This window comes from Ahaetulla prasina, chromosome 7 (assembly GCF_028640845.1).
Source record: "Ahaetulla prasina isolate Xishuangbanna chromosome 7, ASM2864084v1, whole genome shotgun sequence".
In the NCBI taxonomy this organism is placed as follows: Eukaryota; Metazoa; Chordata; class Lepidosauria; order Squamata; family Colubridae; genus Ahaetulla; species Ahaetulla prasina.
In genome coordinates this window covers 85,874,318-85,896,394 of record NC_080545.1, presented here as the reverse complement: position 1 = coordinate 85,896,394, position 22,077 = coordinate 85,874,318, and the positions used below count along the sequence as shown (strand labels likewise).

At 42.4% G+C, this 22,077-nt stretch overlaps 1 protein-coding gene across 10 annotated transcripts in view; it reads right to left on the bottom strand.

Moving 5' to 3' along the window:
* CALD1 (caldesmon 1) overlaps positions 1-22,077 on the bottom strand; it is a 257,710-nt gene that overhangs the window by 140,211 nt on the left and 95,422 nt on the right. For 4 of the 10 annotated variants that reach the window (XM_058189680.1, XM_058189682.1, XM_058189681.1 and 1 more), the window contains one exon: positions 970-1,078. In XM_058189680.1, the coding sequence (XP_058045663.1) occupies positions 970-1,040 (71 nt within the window). In that variant the 5' untranslated portion in view covers positions 1,041-1,078. Of the gene's footprint in view, positions 1-969; positions 1,079-1,827; positions 2,133-22,077 lie in introns of those variants that run through there. The other 6 variants (XM_058189679.1, XM_058189685.1, XM_058189689.1 and 3 more) reach the window with 3 other exon arrangements.

Genomic DNA, 22,077 nt, shown 5'->3' with positions numbered 1-22,077 from the left:
TTGCGATGGGCTGGGAATGGAGGAAGATGACATCCATCCCTGTACTTAGCAAGTGGCAAGTGGCCCATACTAGCCATGGGTCAAGCAGAAAATGCAGATCTGTTCTCATTTCTAGACAAATAGCCAACTTCTCCAAGGGAACAACAGTAACTGTTTGCAAAATTCCCCCAGGGACACCTCCGTTTCTTTTGGGGCTGCCCCTTGATCCCTACGCAGACAGTATGTTGGGGGGAAAGTTCTGAATGAAAGAGAAAGGATTAAACAGTTCCTTTACCTAGATTCTTGCATAGGGGAATGCAGCTGAGATACATCATCAGACAGATATCCTCAAGACAGGGGGCTTCCCTGAGAATCTCTGCTGGTTTGTCTTTGTCCTACATCTAATCTGCTAGACCCCAATGTTGAATTCCTTTAAATAAAAAAGCAAACACCAGCCAAACAAGCAATGCTTGGTTCCATGGGACTAAATCTGAGAGACTTCACTAAAATCAGGCATTGTCTGCACTAATCATTAATAAATGATATTTACTGATGCATAATCGACTATTGGAACACATTAAAAGTGTTCAAAGCCCATCAAGCATCCTATCACAGGCTGCCCAAGACAATCACGTCTACATAATAGTGATTAGACACATTGAACTGGGCTATTACCAGCTCCTCCTGCCCCCTTCTAATAAAACCAATAAACACCAAACAAGCTTCATATCTGCCTCCTGTCGTCTCTTCCAGTTTAGGAATTCCCTCCAAAGGCACAACTCAGGCCACACAGAATTTGCAGAAAGCCTTCACAAAGAGGAACCTTTAATATTTTTTTTCGTTTTGTTTTTATTTTTTATTTTGCAAACATCTGGACCACGCAGTACATTGATTTGCACCCAGATTATTGAGTGTATGACGTTTCAAAGTCAATGTTTTTAAAAAAATATTAAACATCAGGCACCGTCAATGTTCTCAAAAATTACCCACCTCTCTGTTTCCAGGCGCATTTCCTCCCGTTTTTGTCTCCTAAGTTCTCTGCGACGTTCAAAGTCGTCCATGATATATATTCAAGTTCAGATAAATCCCCCAAATCAGACTGAATTTGAGAGAGAGAGAGAAAGAAGGGAGGGGGAAAAGTCAGAACTAGACATGGAAATGAAGCCTCACATTGACAGAATCCTATCCAAGTATAGTCATGTTCACCTCCCCAGTTAGAAAGATTCTCCAGAATCACCAAACATTTTATTAAATATTTTAGCAAGTTTCGCTTTTGGGAGTCAGCTTCCTTGCTGGGAATTAAAACAAAGCTGGGACATTTTACATTTGATGAAAGAAGCAGATGGGGTACGCCTTAAAAAAACTGTTTATGCTTCCTGTTGCCTTCCTCCCACTATACATGTTTAGCAAAATAAGAATGACAGTTTTAAGCGAGATAACAAATTAGTGCAAATTTGCCACTAATGATAACTGGAAGCACAAAGGAGGCTATTTCACCGTAGCTTCAGGTTTGCACCGTTGCAGATGTGCAACAGTCAGAAAGAATTTGTAATGGTCCAAAACAGTTTCCCGACAACAAAATATTATCTTGCACGTTAATGCTACTTTTCTTTGCTAAGCGCAAGGCTAAAAAGCATGTGTTTCAGAAAAGGTTAAAAATGGAAATTCTGCCGTCGGTAGGAACAAAAGAGGCAAATGGTTAAAATACACACACACACACTCTTTAAAATGTTGCTCTAAATCCTCCTTTTAAAAAAAATCAAAGCCGACATTTGAGATGCAGGGAGGGGTAAGGGGAAAAAAAGAATTGGACAGATGAAAGCATCTGCCCTTTAAGTCTGCACCTACCTTCTTCTTGTTAGGTTTACTCCATAAAATATTTGCCCCTTTATAGCTCCTTCATGCGCAAAAGCCTTTCGAGCTTTGGTTTATATCCTATCCGAGACAAATATAGGAGAATTCTCCTGCAGGCCCACCAAGTAAAAAATGACTACCAGAAAAGGGAAAGCTGTTCTCTTTTTGTCCCGGCTTTGTTTACAGAGCTGTCAGTGGTTAGTTAAACTCTGCCTGGAATCTAGCATTTAAGGCCTGCTCCAAGAGCGTTTCCTGTGCTGAGCTGGAGGCCCTCAACTTCCTTTGGAATTCTAGCCTAGACTCTGCGCTCAGAGTGCTTTTTCTGTCTTCCTTTTTTTTTTTTTAAAGTAACTTTCCCCTCCTCCTTTCAAAACTTCCCAAGTTTTTTATGGCAGTCGAAATGCAGGCATTTTTACAGTGAATTTCGAATGGGCAAATATGAGATGAAAGTACACTTGCTAGCTAGACTAAAAGAATCCTGTGGTAGTGAATGCTGGTTTGCTGATTATTAAGGGGTGTCTGTGTGTCTGTGTGTGTAGTTCTGGGGGGGGTGGGGGAGGTAGGGGGGGTCTGTGGTACAGGTAGTCCTCGACTTACAAATCATTCATTTAGTGATTGAAGTTACAATGGCACTGAAAAAAGGGATTTTTCACATGATAGAATAGAATAGAATAGTATTTTTATTGGCCAAGTGTGATTGGACACACAAGGAATGTGTCTTTGGTGCATATGGTCTCAGTGTACATAAAAAGACAAGATACATTCATCAAGAATCATAAGGTACAATACTTAGAGATAGTCATAAGGTACAAATAAGCAATCAAATCATATTAGAAATAAATATAAATCGTAAGGATACAAGCAACAAAGTTACAGTCATGCAGTCATAAGTGGAAGGAGATGGGTGGTGGGAATGATGAAAAGATTAATAGTAGTGCAGACTTAGTAAATAGTTTGGCAGTGTTGAGGGAATTATTTGTTTAGCAGAGTGATGGCATTTGGGAAAAAATTGTTCTTGTGTCTAGTTCTTCTGATGTGCAGTGCTCTGTAGTGTCGTTTTGAGGGTAGGAGTTGAAACAATTTATGTCCAGGATGCAAGGGGTCTGTTACTGCAAACTCCCCATTTCCTCCTGATTAGCTGGGACTCAGGAGGCAGAGAATAGATGGGGGCGGGGCCAGTCAGAATTTCTACTACTGGTTCTCTGAACGACTCAAAATTTCCGCTACCGGTTCTCCAGAACTGGTCAGAACCTTCTGAAACCCACCTCTGATCTGGTTCAGTTCCAATCTGGGATAAAGACATTGGAAACATGGAGGCTGATTGGAAAGAGGATTTATTGATGAAGCAGAACGACGTGTGATTCTGGGCAGCTGGCAAAATGGGAGTTGAGAGTGGGTGGGTTTTTATACCTTCTCTGGGCTTTCTACTTGAGCTTCCTGTTCCTGTGCAAGAACATGTCCTTTAATATTCTTTGGCTGATGTCAGATTCCTATGGGGTCATGTAAGGGTTGTGTAGGGGTCATAACTGGCTCTACAGGTAAAAGAGGAAATGCAAATCCTAGGTGTTTGTCTGAGCTAATCTGGTCAACCTCTGGCTTATTGTTTATCTGAGCTTCCAGGTTTCTATGACTTTGAAGTTTGGGCTGCAATGAAGGGGCTTGTGTTCTGAAAGGATGTTGGGCAATTCCTATTGTGGCTAATGGCTTTTGTCCTGCATTGGATCTTGGGTGAGGGGCTGCTTCGAATCCTATCACTCTGCCTTTGTTAGCTGTCAAACTTTGCTGCAAGCAGTTTTGAAATATCCTGTCTTGAATGGATTTCTGCCTGCAGTATTTGCTTTGCTTATGAATAGAGCCATCTAGACAATAGGCTTCTTCTTTCAATAAGCTCTTTATCTCCTTAAGTGCTAGTATCTGCTGTGGACTATTAAGAAAAAGTGAGGGCTGCTTCCTACCTCTAAAACATGTTTCTTCATTTCTCCTTTAGGGGAAATATTTTATCCTGCCTTTTTAATATTTCCCAAAGTATTTCATTCTTGGGGGGGAAGCTTCCTACACATACTATCTTTCCAGATTGTTCTTTGTTTATGTAAAAGTAGGTTTGTTGCAGACAAAACATAAGCGCCTGTAGATTGGTTTAACTGTCTGCCTATCTCAGTCATTCAGGTCATGGTTGTCCCAAAAATGCTTTTTCCAAGACACAACTGGACTTCAGCTCAGAGCTGAAGAAGCTTCTTGGATGAGAAGCGAAACGTCTTCAAAGAAAAACAAGAAAGTCCAATTGTCCCTTGGAAAAAGCACCTTTGGGACATCTCTACTCAGAGAGCACCAAGGACCCCTAATTTTAGAAGTAATCACATTTAATATAATTCTAGTTTTTACATTATAACTTAATATAGGCTGCATCCTGGACTTCACTTATAGATGTTAATTAAGTTGTTTTGTAACTGCATTTTAATTTATCATCTAAGATAGATTATAGTGACCAGACGTCCCGCTTTTGGCGGAACAGTTCCGCTTTTTAATAATTTGTCCCGCGTCCCGCAGCAATTCCAAAAAGTCCCGATTCTTTTTTTGTTTCACTCCCATTCTAAAAATGGGAGGCGGCAACGCAAGAGGAGGAGGCGGAGAAGGGGGAGTGGCGGAGAAGGGGGCGCGAGAGGGAGGAGAGACGCCGCTTGACTTCACCCGAGAGGAAGAGAAGAGCCAAGCCTGCCTAGAAGAGCCGAGAGGAGAACCGAGTCTGCCTGGAAGAGCGGAGAAGCAGCAGCTGCTCTTCCTCCTTCAGGCAGGTGGCAAGACTCAGTGTGCATGCGCAGCCCCCCCCCCCCCGGTCAATGGTGTCCCGCTTTGCCATCGCTGAAATCTGGTCACTTTAAGATAGATACATATATTCACAGAGGACTCTACTTCAGGGGTGTCAAACTCAAGGCCCATAGGCCAGATCTGGCCCGCAGGGTGCTTAGATCTGGCCCGTGGGGCCACCCTGGAAACAACAAAGGACTTGCCAGAGAAAATGGAGTTCAGGAGGGCTGTGCAGTCCCCGCCCCCAGCTCCATTTTCACTGGCAGAAGGTTGCAGGAAGCCGTCCCAGTGAAAAATGGAGTTCGAGAGCCCATTTTCGCTGGCAGAGCGCTCGGACCACCACAGGTACCCTGACACAAGTGATGTCAAGCTGACCACGCCCACCCCACCCACCCCACCCATCCCGAGGTCAAACACAACCCTGAGGCGGCCCTCAATGAAATCAAGTTTGACACCCCTGCTCTATTTATACTGGTCTACGACAGCAATAATCCAATGAAATTGATATTGAGAATCTGTGATGAGATTGTCTAATGAAAGACAAAATGTTAAATTTAATATATGCCTCATTCAGCCCCATAGACGTTCCACATAGATTTACCCTTGGAAGATATCTGAAAAGGGCCAATAGTCTGCAGCTGATGAATACATTATCTGCAGTGGTGAAATGCTACCAGTTCGTACCGGTTCAGGTGTACTGATAATGATAAAAACTACCAGTTCGGGCGAACTGGTAGTAAAAAAACGCTACCGGTTCCTCCGAACTGGTATTTCCAACGATCAGCTGTGCCACATAATTTAAAATTGCTCAAAAGCTGAAACTCCTGCTTTCTAGTGAATCTAAATCATGTGGCACAGCTGATCCCCCCCTACTTACCTTCCCAAGCATCCTTTTGTTGCGTACTGTGCATGCGTGTGCAGTACACGTTTGGCACACAGAGCAGATGCGCGGCCAGCAAACCGGTGGCAAACCAGTTCAGATTTCACCACTGATTATCTGCAGAAATGTGCCTAGTAAGGACTAAAGTTTATAAAAGAGACAGCCTGAAGTTATCTGTGGAATGGCCCACCCTCATTACCTTGGAGAGACAACTTGAACTGATTGCTCTGTTCTTAAAGACATCGTTTAGGGTATGGAACAGCTCATTCTGAGAGCAAACTGTGCATTCCGACCCTTGTGTATATATAATGTAATGCTTTATTTGTGTGCAACAGCATCTGTTGGACCACAAGCAAGCAACCCAAGGAAGAAGAAAGAACAAACTGCCCCCCCCTTCATCTAAAAGAATGAAGCAAACTAACACATCTCTGACTTGAGCATAAGTTGTTTAAACTGGCACCCTAATCTGACCACATGTCAAGCATTCTTCTGCAGTATCTAAAAGAATGAGGTTCTTAGTCTGTCTTAAAGGAAAACAAATAAATCTGTTTTCTATCAAAATCTGTTTGGAGATGTTTGGGAAAGTTCTGCAGAAGAGGATCAGTGGCTCTAGTTTAAACCAGCTGTAAACAGGGGCAATTCTTCTTGCAGGAATTGAGGGAAAAAAGAGGGTGTGCCCAGATTCATCTTTGCTAATGGTTCGTTTGCAACTGGTGAAGATTCGTTTATTTGTTTACATCCTACATTTATTCCTTTTTCTCGTTTGTCGCTCAACAGTGAGACACTGGTGAAGAGGACACAGCACTTTCTGTGTCATATGAGAAAAGCACATCTTCCTTCCCTCTATCCTTACCACTTTCTATAGCGGGATGTTTGAAAGCATCCTGTCATAATGCATTACTTTGTTGTTTGGAGGTATTACTGTTTCGGACAGGAAGGCTATGCAGAAAGTGATGAGGACAGCAGAAAAGATTTTTGGAAGTTCACTCCCTTCTATCCAGGACATAACATACAAACGATGCTTGACCAGAGTGCACAATATTGTCAGGGATGCTACCACATCCTCTCCATGACCAGTTTTCCTTGTTACCTTCTGGGATGAGGCTTCGCAGTATCTGAAGCAGAACAACTAGGTTCTGCAATAGCTTTGTACTATATACTATCAACCTTGTTAACTCTCAAGGCTCTTTTTTTTTTTTGCTATATATTCAAAATGGACTGTGATTAATAGATATACAGGTAGTCCTCGATTTACAGCCGTTCACTTAGTGACCGTTCAAAGTTACAACGGCACTGAAAAAAATGACTTATGACCATTTTTCACACTCATGACCGTTGCAGCATCCCATGGTCATGTGATTTACATTCGGATGCTTGACAATTGATTCACATTTACGACGGTGGCAGTGTCCCGGGGTCATGTGATCACCGGGGTCATTGACCTTCTATCAAGCAAAGTCAAGGAGAAACCAGATTTATTTAACAACAGTGTTGCTGATTTAACAACTGCAACAATTCACTCACCAAATGTGGCAAGAAAAATTGTAAAGTGGGACAAACTCACTTAATAAATGTTTCACTTAGCAACATAAATTTTGGGGTCAATTGTGGTCATATCTTGAGCACTGCCTATCAATATAGACATATCAAGTCTATTCTGAATACATAGCAGAAAAGAGTCTTACAAGTTAACAATGTTCATACATCTCATATATATAAGCAGTGGTGGGATTCAGCCGATTCGGGCCGGTTCAGATGAACCGGTAGTTAAATTTCTGGCTCTGCCCCTTCCCAGCCCACCCCTTCCAGGAGTCCCCATGCGCCCCATTTTGGCTCCCTGGTAAGTGCAGGGAGGCCTCCTAGGCCCAAAACTGGCCGGGGGTGGTGGTGCATGAAGCCGAGTGCTGCCTGTCACACCCACTGGCCACGCCCACCATGACCACACCACACCCCCAGCTGGTCATCAGGACAGAGAACCGGTTGTTAAATTATTTGAATCCCAACACTGCATATAAGTAGTAGAGAATGTGAGACAGACATTCTGTTTTCAACCATTGAGTTCCAAACAGTAGTTAAAAGTCCTTTCTTTAGCAATACCAATTTCAAAGTCTCATGTCTAAGCCCTTCTCCTTCCATGTCTTATCCTTCTCACCAACAGTGTCACTAATCCTCATTTCCCTGCTCGGCACCATCACTGCTTTTTTGTCGCCAATCAATGTTATCTGCTATCCCTTCTTCAAACCACCTACATTGTCTAAGGCAGAATAAGATGCAAGCAACAACTAGGAAGAGAAGACCCAATCCAAGAATCCAATTCTTATAAGCAGGCCATTCTGCTCTCTGAATTATGAAAGCTGCTATGGTGACAAAGGAGATACTATATGAAAAAGAAGTTCAGCAGCATGGTCGCCACGATGTAAAAAAGATGTGGAGACTCTAGAAAGAGTGCAGAGAAGAGCAACAAAGATGATTAGGATCTGGAGGTTAAAACATATGAAGAATGGTTGCAGGAACTGGATATGTCTAGTTTAATGAAAAGAAGGACTAGGGGAGACATGATAGCAGTGTTCCAATATCTCAGGGGCTGCCACAAAGAAGAGGGAATCAAGCTATTCTCCAAAGCACCTGAGGGCAGGACAAGAAGCAATGGGTGGAAACTAATCAAGGAGAGAAGCAACTTAGAACTAAAGAGAAATTTCCTGACAGTTAGAACAATTGATCAGTGGAAAAACTTGCCTCCAGAAGTTGTGAATGATCCAACACTGGAAATTTTTAAGAAGATGTTGGATAACCATTTATCTGAAGTGGTGTAGGGTTTCCTGCCTGGGCAGGGGGTTGGACTAGAAAACCTCCAAGGTCCCTTCCAACTCTGTTATTCTAAAAAAGAAAAATCTTCAGTTTTAACAGACTTGGAAGTGATGTTATGCACAACCATTTCATTCCACCCTACAAATCAGTTTAACTATACCAACAGATCTGGGTTGCAAGAATCAGAATGAGGACTAGAGCAAACATTTTTTAATATTTCTTTGTGTGGCTAGAAGTCTATATAAGACGTATCTTGATTCAGCAATTTCTCCTTGGTGTTCCTTTTAAATAACCACATCTGCGTCCTGAGTGGAAACTTGGCAGTATTTCGATCTTCACTGCAAATAGTGAACTTCTTCATCAGTCTTAAAAAAAAATATCAGTGAAAAACCTTGCTTCTTTCCAAACAGAACAGTTCATTTGGGACTCCAAGCAAAATAAACATATTAAGTCATGTGAATGTACACTTTTGTTTTCATTTAGCCCTTCCCTTCATTCTTCTAACTGTCCATCGTTAAGTCTTTCAAGACCTTCTAATGATAGGCGAAGTGTTAAGTCAATATATGTCTCATTCAGCTCTATAAAAGTTCTACATGGATGCATTTGGGCTATCTGGGAGTGGCCAAGAGTCCAGAGCTGATAAATAATGTAGCTGCAAAAATTAGATTAACAACTTGGGATACATAAATAAAGAATAATAGATTATCTAATAATAGTTCACTTAAACCAGGGGTCCCCAACGCCCAGTCCATGGACTGGCATCAGTCCGTGGCATACAAACAAACAAAGCCCCATCCGCAGGATGCAGGCAGCACACAAAACCACGCCCCCTCCAGTCCGTGGAAAAACCTCCCCACGGAACCAATCCCTGGTGCCCAAAAGTTGGGGGCCACTGATTTAGACAACACCATGAGCCACAGTGGTTAGAGTGCAGTACTGCAGGCTACTTCTGCTAACTGCTGGCTGCCTGCAATTTGGCAGTTCAAATCTCACCAGGCTCAAGGTTGACTCAGCTTTCCATCCTTCTGAGGTGGGTAAAATGAGGACCCAAATTGTTGGGGGCAATAAGATGACACTGTAAACCAGGGGTCTCCAACCTTGGTCCCTTTAAGACTTGTGGACTTCAACTCCCAGAATTCTTCAGCCAGCAAAGCTGGTTGAGGAACTCTGGGAGTTGAAGTCCACAAGTCTTAAAGGGACCAAGATTAGAGACCTCTGCTGTAAACCACTTAGAGAGAGCTCTAAAGCACTGTAAAGTGGGATATAAATCGAAGTGCTATTACAATTGCTATTTAACACCATACTTTATTAGATTGCTTATGTTCATTAGATTGCTTACTTTTCTGAAAAGATCTTACTTTACCTAAGAATATAGCACAGCTATATCAACATATAAAACCCTACAAAGAGATTGACCCTGTATTGTGATGTCATGACACACACATTTGATCATTTTGCTGTTATTGTGATTAACAACGAAAGCCTAAATCTGACTTGTCTGCCCAAACGAATAATATAACAATACATTCACATTTAAACATAAAAACAAGAAAAAAGTATACAGTAACTAAAGCATTAGAAAAAGGAACAGACTCTGTAAAAACTAGAGTTCATTAATTTAAAATAAAGCAAAATAAATTTATCCTTATAAGAGTAAATAGGTTCAAAACATACATTTAAATATAAAGATTTGGTACTCTGAAGCAACAATCCAAATCGCATCATGGTAAGCTATCTTTTAATTATGATTTATTGAATAAACTAAAGTGCCTGGGTCTACACACTATGTAGAACAGGATCTCCATAATATGCTAAGTCACAAACAGATATTGTGGATTAGCTTGAAGTTTGAATCCAGTTATAACATATCTCAGCCTCTGTGAGTTTCAGCACCCAGAATTCACAGATGTGGCCAACTTGGCTTGAGAATTCTGGGAGTTGAAGTCCCTTAAAGTTCCCAAGATTGAGAAACATTGTGCTGAAATAAGAAATTGGGTGATCGCATTTTGGACACTTCATAACTTCCTCACCTTTATAGCTGTTTGCAGCAACCCACACGAACACATGACCACAATCTCCATCTTTTTTGACAGTTTCTGTTATTTAATTCTGGTTCCCAGCAAAAAAAAAATGCCCATTGGGGAATGTGAATTCACTTAATGACAGTGAATTTTGCTTAATGCTTGTCATAAAAAACAGTTGTTACTTCAAATCCAGTCACGTAAATCTTCAACTTACAACCACCACAGCCTTAATTTCAGGTTCAATTAGTCGTAAGTCGAGGACTACTGTTATATGGGTCTATTTGTTGTTCTAATCAGTTCTGTCTAATTTATAATGTCCCACTTTCTGCGTATTTCTTTAAGCTACAAAAATGTGCACATTTGAGTTGTATGGATGCCTCTACAGCAATGGTGGGATTCAAATAATTTAACAACCGGTTCTCTGCCCTAATGATTTCTTCCAACAACCAGTTCACCAAACTGCTCAGAAAGTTAACAACCGGTTCTCCCGAAGTGGTGCAAACTGGCTGAATCCCACCACTGCTCTACAGTATACATGATGTATTCAGGTTTCCATCATGTAAGAATTGCATACTTCATTTCCCCATGGATTTTTCTTTTTTAAAAAAAAAAGCCAAAACAAATTGAAAGCTCTCCTCAGCTACCAGTTAGAACAGATCCTCTCAAATATTCGAAGATAGATAATTTCTATCCTACTGTTCTGAGGTTGCATGGTTCCTGTTTCACATCTTAAAGCAGATAGAAATTACTCTGGAAATTACTAAATACTTCGAGGGTCGCTATTAAAGATATGTTTAGGCTTGCCAACATCTTCCTATGTAAAAAATTCTCGCATTTAATATTGATTCCTGTTCCAAAAGATGTGGGTGAAACAGTAGTTTAATGCTGAGACAGTTGGTGAGATTTCAGAACTCAGTTAAAACAGAATATTTCTGAACAGAAATTTCCTCTTCCTTTCCATATAGCCAGAGAAGTATTTTCTGGTTCCCCAGAAGAAGAAAAAGAGGGAAGGATGATGTGAGAGAAATTCCCCTGGCATCTCTCAATTTTTTCCATACCACAGGCCTCCCAAATTTCGGGTCATGGAATTTATTTCCATAACTTCAAGAATGGGAACGATGCAAAAATAGCATCCTGGAATCCTTGAAATGCTACACGCTGCTTTATGCTAACTCAAGAATATGGGCAAGCCACTCCATTTAACTTGCCATCATTCTTTTATAGTAGGAGAAATGGAGAGTGTTGATTAAACACATGGTTTTATAAGGAACCAAGGCCAATCTCACATAAACAACAATGATTAGTTGTTCCTCAATTCTTCCACTTCAGACACACACAGAGAAGGTGGATGTTTCTCCAAGCGGGGAAAAAAAATAAGAATTCAAGGTCAAACGAAATTGCAGTCCCAAAATAGAATAGAGCAATGCTCCTCGTCAGCTGAAGATACATGTAAGAACTATGCTGGATCAAGCCGAAGGCTAATGTTCTCCGGCAGCATTTCCTTTCCAAAAGGTGTCAATGAGATACAGGCAATCCTCAACTTACGAAAGTTTGTTTAGTGGCCGTTTGAAGTTACAATGGCGCTGGCAGTGGTGGGATTCAGCCAGTTCGCACCACTTCGGGAGAACCGATTAACTTTCTGAGCAGTTTGGTGACCTGGTTGTTGGAAGAAATCATTAGGGCAGAGAACCGGTTGTTAAATTACTTGAATCCCACCACTGGGCGCTGGGGGGAAAAAAGTGACTTATGAATGTTTTTCGCACTTCTGACCTTGTAGGTCGAGAACCACCTGTATATCTATAGTTCTGACCTTGTAGGTCGAGAACCACCTGTATATCTGTAGTTCCATCACTGACTGTGGGTGGAGAGTCGTTGGCCCTCAGGGAGATGGTGCGCAACTTGGGCGTTCTCCTAGACATACGGCTGTCGTTAGAAGAGCATTTGACGGCCGTCGCCAGGGGAGCTTTTTATCAGGTTCGCCTGATTCGCCAGTTGCGTCCCTTCCTGGATCGGGACTCTTTATGCACGGTCACTCATGGGCGGTTTACAGCCAAGGTAAAACAAACACATCACATACATTAAAAGCAATTTTAAAAATCTAATTCAAATAGGCCAATAAATTTTAAAACTCGGTATAAAAATATGATATTATATATATATATATATATATATATATATATATATATATATATATATATACGTAAAATTGGAAGTGTCTTGGCGGCGTTTGACGAGTCTCATTCGTCATCTTCAGGCTTCAACCGTGCTTCTGGGAGCAATTCCCAGAAGCACGAAGCCTGAAGATGACGAATGAGACTTCGTCGAAACGTCGCCAAGACACTTCCAATTTTACGCGGGAGAAAACCCAAATAACCAAAGATCTACATACAAACACCCGCGAAAACCTCAGAAAACATATATATATATATATATATATATATATATATATATATATATATATATATTTCTTCAAGATATGTTGTTTTATCTATGACAATTGTTTGTGTATACTGTTGTGACAAAAAGAAATAAATAAAAAAAAATCTTTAAAAATGTCTCTGCAGTGCAAGGCAGGTACAAAGATTAAAGGAATCTGAGAGAGAGGGGTTTTTCCTTCTTCTTAATTTAGAAGAGATTCCAGATCTCGATAACTAAAATCAGGCCTTAAAATACTAAACCTAACTACCGTATATACTCGAATATAAGCCGATCCGAGTATAAGCCGAGGTCCCCAATTTTACCCCAAAAACTGGGGTAAACTGGGGACTCGAGTATAAGCCGAGGGTGGGAAATGAGGCACCTACCGGTTGGGGAAACCCTCCCTCCCTCAGCTGAGAAGGCTGGCGGCTCCCCCGCCCCGCCCTCTCACTGCACCGGCAGGGCTTCAGTCCGGTAAAATGTGAAAAAAAGAAAAAAAAAAAACTCGAGTATAAGCCGTATATACTCGAGTATAAGCCGAGGGGCTTAAAAAAAAAAAAACTTGAGTATAAGCCGTATAGACCCGAGTATAAGCCGAGGGGACGTTTTTCAGCACAAAAAATGTGCTGAAAAACTCGGCTTATACTCGAGTATATACGGTAAATAGACTGCTATTGAATTTGTCTTTATTAGCCAACCTTAATATAACTGTATTCCAAACACACCTTCCCAGCATGCTCCCAGATTCATTCTGCTTAAAAATTGAGAAATTGATTTCCCTTCCCTTAAGCGAAGCTTAATGGGGTTTACACAATTTTTGTTGTTGTTCACTGCTTATCGCTTCTGAACCACACCGCTGATCCCAAGCCTATCCTGGGAAAGCTAACTTTGTCAGGGGAAAAAAATGTGTTCTTTATCTCCATAGCCAAGCCATTTGCTTTGAAGCACTCTCTTTATGGCTTTTGTTTCTTGCTGGAATGTGCTCTTTACAAAACCCAGATGAACCCTAGATTAAAAGCATTGTGGACTAGTGGCTAAAGGGCTGTCAAAACCAAGATGCCCTGAGATGCAAAGATTATTACCTGAACTTCACTTTTCCTTCTTGTAAAGCAGATTTATAGTACAGTAATTCTTTCTTGCTTTCTTTCTTGCTTGCTTGCTTTCTCTTTCTCTTTTTCTCTCTCTCTTTTTCTTTCGTTCTTTCTTTCTTTCTCTTTCTCTCTCTCTCTCTCTCTCTTTCTCTCTCTCTCTCTTTCTTTTTTGGAGGAGATTCATGTCATTTTTACTGCTGGGAAACCTGCTTTTTTCAATCTGTGAGGGATGTGGGGAGCATGCACAGTGACTCTAGAATGCTGGAAGGAGTGGGAGTATTTAATATTTTATTCGATCTTTAGACAGGATTTGTAGAGAAGCTACTGTTTAATCGAGGTATTAATCTTTGCAGGCCTTTTACACACCTATTCAGTATCTTTGTTAGAATTAACATTGGGGGGAAACCCCATTGTCCTAAAATCAGTGATTTTAAGTTGCAAAGATGGAGCTGGGGACCTTTAGGTCAGGGGTCTCCAACCTTGGTCACTTTAAGACTTGTGGACTTCAACTCCCAGAGTCCCTCAGCCAGCAAAGCTGGCTGAGGAACTCTGGGAGTTGAAGTCCACAAGTCTTAAAGTGACCAAGGTTGGAGACCCCTGCTTTAGGTGATCTGTGGGTTGAGCGTCCTTGTGGTGTAATACATTACTGTCTTTTTTGTAAATCTTTTCAATTTCTAACTACAACTCAATACAAAATCTAACATTTAGGTCAGTGTTTCTCAACCTAGGCCACTTTAAGTTGTATGGACTTAGATTCCCAGAATTCTGCTGCCAGCATCCTGAGAGGTGTTTTACATCGTAAAACAGAGGGGGCCTCTACGGCTCAGACTGCTAATGCAGTCTGTTATTAACAACAGTTGCCTGCAATTACTGCAGGTTCTAGTCCCACCAGGCCCAAGGTTGACTCAGCCTTCCATCCTTTATAAGGTAGGTAAAATGAGAACCCAGATTGTTGGGGGCAATAAGTTGACTTTGTATATAAATATACAAATAGAATGGAGACTATTGCTAACATAGTTGTTGTGACCCAGGTTCCTGGACCCGGACTCCTGGACTCGGATGATTCAGAAAGTGAGGGAGAAGACCTGGCAAGCCCTGCTTCTCTTGAGCCCTCTCCCTCCCTGGCACCCACTCAAAGGGAGGAGAAGGGGCCGGCAAGGCCTGATTCTCTGGAGCCTTCTTCTGATTTGGCAACGCCCCAAGAACAGTTTTGGAGTGATGCAAGACTGCGCAGACGTGACCGGCGCGCGCAGCAGAAGCAGCGTTGGGATAAAGCCAAGTCATAATTGTCATGCAGTGACATCTGCAGAGACTATAAATAGGAGGCGGGACTTCCTGGTTTTTGTCTTGGACAAAGCAATGAATTTGCGCGGGCAAACTGTATCAATGGAGGGAAGAATATATTCGTGAGTAATTCTGGCCTTATCTATAATTTCCTCGTTATCTCCAGAAACTTGGCAGGCCCGTGGGTAGACGTGGCCAGGACATTTATCTATGTAAATTAAATTAGAAAAGGAGGCCTCTGACTGACTCTTTGCTGGGAGTATTGGGGGAGGGAAACAGAACAATAGCGTTAGCCGCCCTGAGTCTTCGGAGAAGGGCGGGATATAAATGCAAATTAAAAAAAAAACTGGTGAAGGTTGAGAAACACTGAGACAGACTGAAAGGAAGATTGGTAGGTTGCAATTTCACGTGTTGTGGAAAACGTGCTATTATCCCAATACATTTGGTGAACTAGGACATCACATTAAGCCATTGTATCATGGCAAAATAGCAATTAAGTGTTGTTAATCCAGATTTCAGGTTTAGGGTGAAGAAATTACCCTAGCAGAAATTAAGGTTGTTATATCAAAGTCTAGTGTACCTTTGGCATGGTTCCCCTCTGTCAAGCTTGGAGTAAGACTCGATACAGGTAGTCCTTGATTTATAACCATTTGTGTAGTGACCATTCGAAGTTACAATGGCCCTGGAGAAAGTAATGATTATTTATTATCGTTTATTATTATGGCTGATTCTTATGACCATCACACCATGGTCATGTGGTCAAAATTTGGGAACTTGGCACAACTGGCATGTATTTATGAGAGTTGAAGTATCCCAAAGTCATGTGATCACCATTTCTAGCCATCTTCCTACTAGCAAAGTCAATGAAAGAAGCTGGATTCACCTTACAACTTCAGTCATTCATTTAACAACCTGTCGTGTCCCACTCCTCCACTGACGGCCGGGTCAGGGAAATCCGAATCAGGCGTGCCTCTGCAGCTCTGCCAAAGTCCTAGCAAAGTCCTCAGGGCAGGCAGGAGACCGGAAAGTGACTTCAGCAAGATATGTTTAGACTTTGCCTGACTCAGAGAATGCCAGAAAGCAGGTCCTTTATATAGGCCATGGGGTGTGGCTCCATGACTCAGCACTTATCCAGGCCTGCCCCTCCCTTCCTTCTGTTGCCTCCGTCTATCAAGTCTTCTGACGCGAGGGTCACTCCAGTCTGCAGCTGTTGGCAATTGACCTCCCTCAGGCTCACATGCTGTGGAGGAGGGGGAGGGGTCTAGTTGCTCCGTTTGCCTGGGCATGGAGCCAGAGCTGGGGGCTGGAGATACTTCCTCCTCTTCAGCCTGTCTGGGCATGGAGCCAGGGCTGGGGCCGGGAGGCATACTAGGACATTCCTCCGTGTTCGGAAGCAGATAAGAAGGCCCCGGCTGTGGTGAGATTGGACGAGACACAACACAACCATGACCAAAAAAAAAAAGGTTATAAAATCAAGCACAACTTATTTAACAACTCCCTTGCTTAGCAATGGAAATTCTGGTCCGAATTGTGGTCGTGAATTGAGGACTCCCTGTACCTCTCTTACTAGTGCTACCATTCCTTTTCAGCCATCCAAAGATAGATCAGAGATGGGCAATATCAATTACACCGAGTGGAAGCTAAGCTAGTATTCAGCTGGGTTCCATTTTGCCCTATCATGGAATGGAATGAAACGGAATAATTAGGATAGGATAGGATAGGATAGGATAGGATAGGATAGGATAGGATAGGATAGGATAGGGAATGGAATGGAATGGAATCAGTGGTGGGTTTCAACTTTTTTTACTACCGATTCTGTGGGTGTGGCTTGGTGGGCATGGCATGGCTTGGTTGATGTGGCTTGGTAGGCATGGCAGGGGAAGAATACTGTAAAATCTCCATTCCCACCCCACTCCAGGGGGAAGGTTACTGCAAAATCACCATTTCCTCCCAATCAGCTGGGACTTGAAAGGCAGAGAATAGATGGGGGTGGGGACAGTCAGAATTTTTACTTCCAGTTCTCTGAACTACTCAAAAATTCTGCTATCGGTTCTCCAGAACTGGTCAGAAACTGCTGAAACCCACCTCTGAATGGAATGGACTTCTTTATTGGCCAAGTGGGAATGGACACACAAGGAATTTGTCTCCAGTGCATAAGCTCTCGGTGTACATACAACAACAAAGAGATAGGTCATATACTATAGATCATAGTTACACTAATTAATTATAAGATATAACAAGTGATAATCACAGCTACTAATAGGAGAAGGTAGTAGGAAAGATGAGAAGATGAGAAAGATAAGATGAGATGGATAATATCAATGCAGCCCTCTTGGGTAAATATTTTTAGGCCAAAGACTGTGCTGTGTGAATTAGGTGTTCAGTGGAATAATGGCATGGGAGTGGGGGGGGGGGGAGAAACTATCTTTGTGTCTAATTGTTTTGGCATGCAATGCCCTATAGCGGCGTCCAGAGGGGAGAAGTTGAAACCATTTATGTCCAGGATGAGAGGAGTCTGTAGCTATTTTCTCAGCCCTCTTCCTGGTTTGTGCAGTGTTCAGATCCTCAGTGGAAGGCAGGTGATGAGTTGAAATGAAGAGGCACAGAGCTCAGAACTGAAATGATCCTGGATTTTTATTTGAATATTCAAGCTGGATGCTGACATTAGGCTGGTTGCAACTGTTTGCAATTAGATTGGTTGCAATTAATTAATTAATTAATTTTGTCACAATATATATAAGTATTACACAGAAAAGATAATATAGTGTATAAACATATATATGAGTAAATAATAGGAGGAATATATATATATATATATATGAAGAAGAAGAAAAGAAAAACAACAGGACAGGAACGGTAGGCACGTTTGTGCGCTTATGCACGCCCCTTATGGTCCTCTTAGGAATGGGGTGAGGTCAATAGTAGAAAGTTTCTGGTTAAAGCTTTTGGGATTATGAGAAGAGACCACAGAGTCAGGTAAAGTATTCCAAGCACTGATGATTCTGTTACAGAAGTCGTATTTTCTGCAATCTAGATTAAAGCGGTTAACATTAAGTTTAAATCTATTGGTTGCTCTTGTATTATTGCAATTAAAGCTGAAGTAGTCTTTAACAGGAAGGACATTACAGTAGATGATTCTATGAGTTAAACTTAGGTCTTGTCGAAGGCGACAGAGTTCCAAGTTTTCTAAGCCTAGGATTTCAAGTCTGGTGGGATAAGGTATTTTGTTAAATTATCAACTCTTTGCAAACCTCAAATCATTTGGATCATCCAATCTGTGAGGTGGCTATCAAGGAGTAGTACTAAGTCCTGACTATCTCGGGCCCATTTGTATCTGCTACTGCCTAGAGAAATTCGTCAAATGAGAGGTGAAGGTGGGTGCAGACTTCAGCGGGCTTAATAAGCAGCAGACTTGGCAGGCCTTTGCTGCACTTGGGAGCCAATCGTGCTGATTCTTAATGCAAGACTACAGGAATAATGAGGCTCTGCCAAGAATTTGCAGCATTAACGTTGACAAATGCTTCAGATGTGAAGCCAAACTTCGTGTGACGTGAGTGTCTTTCTGCACTGAACACTCAGGTTTTTCAAACGCAGATGGCTTCTGCTAGGGAAGGGGTGCTGATCGGGAATGGAATCAGCCCAGGGATGGAGAAGGAAGTTAATCATTTCCTTCCATTCTTGCAGTTCTGAAAATCCCTCCTGCACACTAGTTGTATTGTTGGGAAAGGAACTATCGGTGGTTAAGACAATTTGGGCCACTCCCTACTTGTGTCATGGCGACATATAAAGCGCAGCAGGCAGTGGTGGGTTTCACATTTTTTTACTTCCGGTTCTGTGGGCGTGGCTTGGTGGGCATGGCATGGCATACCATGGCTTGGTGGGTGTGGCTTGGTGGGGATGACAGGGGAAGGATACTGTAAAATCTCCATTCCCTCCTGATCAGCTGGGACTTGGGAGGCAGAGAATAGATGGGGACGGGGCCAGTCAGAATTTTTACTACCAGTTTTCCGAACTACTCAAAATTTCCGCTACCGGTTCTCCAGAACTGGTCAGAACCTGCTGAAACCCGCCTCTGGCAGCAGGGGTGAAATGCTCCCGGTTCTGACCAGATCTCGTGATCCGGTAACGATCATGGCCGGTGGTTCGGCAATCCGGTAGCGATCACCGAACCACCGGCAACACCTGCCGCCCAGGTGTCAGTACTTCCTGGTTTTAACCAGGAAGTAATATATTTTTTACCTTCTGCACATGCGCAGAAGGTTTTGCGCAGGCGCAGAAGATCTGCACATGGATGTGAGGCGCATGTGTGGACTTCCAAGCCGCTAAGGAAGGTAAGTAGATTTCACCCTTGAAGCGCAGGTGTCTAGGATGATAGAGGCACATCTCTTCAAATGGTTGGAAAAGAGGATGAGCGTCTTAACAGATAACAGAATAACAGAGTTGGAAGGGACCTTGGAGGTCTTCTAGTCACGGTCTAGTGCTTTGAATGCAGTGTGACAGGCTAATTCTGCTCACATTGCCAGGAGTTTGATTCCTTCAATCCTGACCAGCTCAAGGTTGACTCAGCCTTCCCTCCTTCTGTGGTTGGTAGAATGAGCAGCCAGAGAGTTGAGGGAATATGCTGACTCTGTAAACTGCTTATAGAGGGCTGTAAAGCACTGAAAAGCAGTATAGAAGTCTAAATGCTGTTGCTATTTAAATTTAAATAATAAAGCAGAAGACACTATACCTGTGATGGTGGCACACACAGCCCTCTCTGTGGGCACACGCACCGTCGCCAGCTACTTTTCTGGTTTCCAGCATGCGCAAAGACCAGCTGGCTGGCATGCATGTGCATGCTGAAAACCAGAAGACCATGTGGCCAGCGCGCACATGCACACCAGCCAGCTGGCCTTTGAGTTTCCGGGGCTCCGGTGTGCGTGTGCACACATACACATACACACACTCACTCCAGTTTGAGCACTTAGTACCGAAAAGGTTCTCCATCACTGTACTATACCGTTTCAGACATATGACTATTTAGTCTCTTCTTAAAAGCCTCCAGTGATGGAGCACCCACAACTTCTGAAGGAAAGCCGTTCTACTGGTTATCCCAAAATGTGCTTTGTCAAGAGGCAACTGGACTTTCTGGTTTTTCTTTGAAGACATTTCACTTCTCATTTCAAGAAGCTTCTTCAGCTCTGACTGGATGGTGGGGAATGGCAGGTCAACAGTTCCAAGAAGGCTCCACACCCATTTGCACCACAAGAAGGTGTGGAGCCTTCTTGGAATTGTTGACCTTCCATTCCCCAACATCCCAGTCAGAGCTGAAGAAGCTTCTTGGATGAGAAGTGAAAAGTCTTCCAAGAAAAACCAGAAAGTCCAGTTGCCTCTTGAAAAAGCACCTTTGGGATAACCATGACCTGGGTGACTGAGAATCCCCATAGATGTTCCACTGTTGTTGTTCTCATTGTTAGAAAGTTTCTCCTTAGTTTTAGGTTGCTTCTCTACTTAATTAATTTCTATCCATTGTTTCTTGTATTGCCTTCTAGTGCTTTGGAAAATTTGGAAAAACGTCATTGCACATTTTTATTTTACAGCTATTTGATCGATGCTGATGAAAGTACAGGTGATATATTTTATACTTTCCCTATCCTGATGTCTCCTGATGTTAGAGAATTCTGAGATGTGTAGCTGTTGTACATCTTGGCTCAATCCTGGAAAAGCTATTGTACATAGATATATAAATCTATTCTATTTATTCTCTCCATGCATCCTTGATAATTTACATTTGAGTTCTATTTCTTCCTTTGGACTCCCTTGGTTTTAATGCAATGATAGGTTTTCCAGCCATGTTGAATATTATCTAATTCTAATTTTTATTTGATGAAGTTATTGCTAATTTAGATATTTTTTGAATAAATGTCCACTGGTTTTTTCCATGTTAAGGTGCATTCTAAATGAAATTATGTTGCAAAATTCTACTAATCCATGCAGTTTTCTTGCAGTATGTTTTGGAAGTGTCTGCCGTTGTCTGCTATCAAGGTCACCCAATAGGCTTTCTGACTAAGAGGGACTCAAACTCACAGTCTTCTGGTTGTCAGATGCTTTAACCACTGCACCAAACTGCTCTTGCATATTGCATATTTATCTCACATATACGCCTTTACTACCTTCCCCGTCCCCACAAGAGGTTGTTATGGAAACAAAATGTTTATATAAGCAATTTTGGCCAAACTCATTTAAATAAACTTCTAATGCAGAGGTGAGTTTCAGCAGGTTCTGACCAGTTCTGGAGAACCGATAGCGGAAATTTTGAGTAGTTCGGAGAACCGGTAGTAAAAATTCTGACTGGCCCCACCCCCATGTATTCTCTGCCTCCCAAGTCCCAGCTGATTGGGAGGAAATGGGGATTTTGCAGTAACTTTCCCCTGGAGTGGGGTGGGAATGGAGATTTTACAGTATTCTTCCCCTGCCATGCCCACTAAGCCACGCCCACCAAGCCATGTCATGCCCACCAAGCCACGCCCACAGAACCGGTAGTAAAAAAATTTGAAACCCACCACTGTTCTAATGTCATCTGAGCTGCGGGACACTGGAGAGCCAGAAAACAGTCTGAAAACAACCCCAAAAATGGCCAAAAAACAGGCCGCTTTTTTGGCTGTTTTCTGGCCATTTTCAGGCCAATTTTGGGGCTATTTTCAGGGCCATTTTTCAGGCCATTTTGGGAGTATTTCCCTCCCGAACAACAGCCTAAAAACAGCCCCAAAACAGACATGCACGTGCCAGCCAGCTGGGTTTCGGGTTTCTGGTGCTGTGGCACGTACACATGCACGCACGTTCCAGTTTGGGACTCGATGCTGAAAAGGTTCGCCACCACTGATATAGGATCTCCTGCTTGAGCAGGGGGTTGGTCTAGATGACCTACAAGGTCCCTTCCAACTCTCTTATTCTG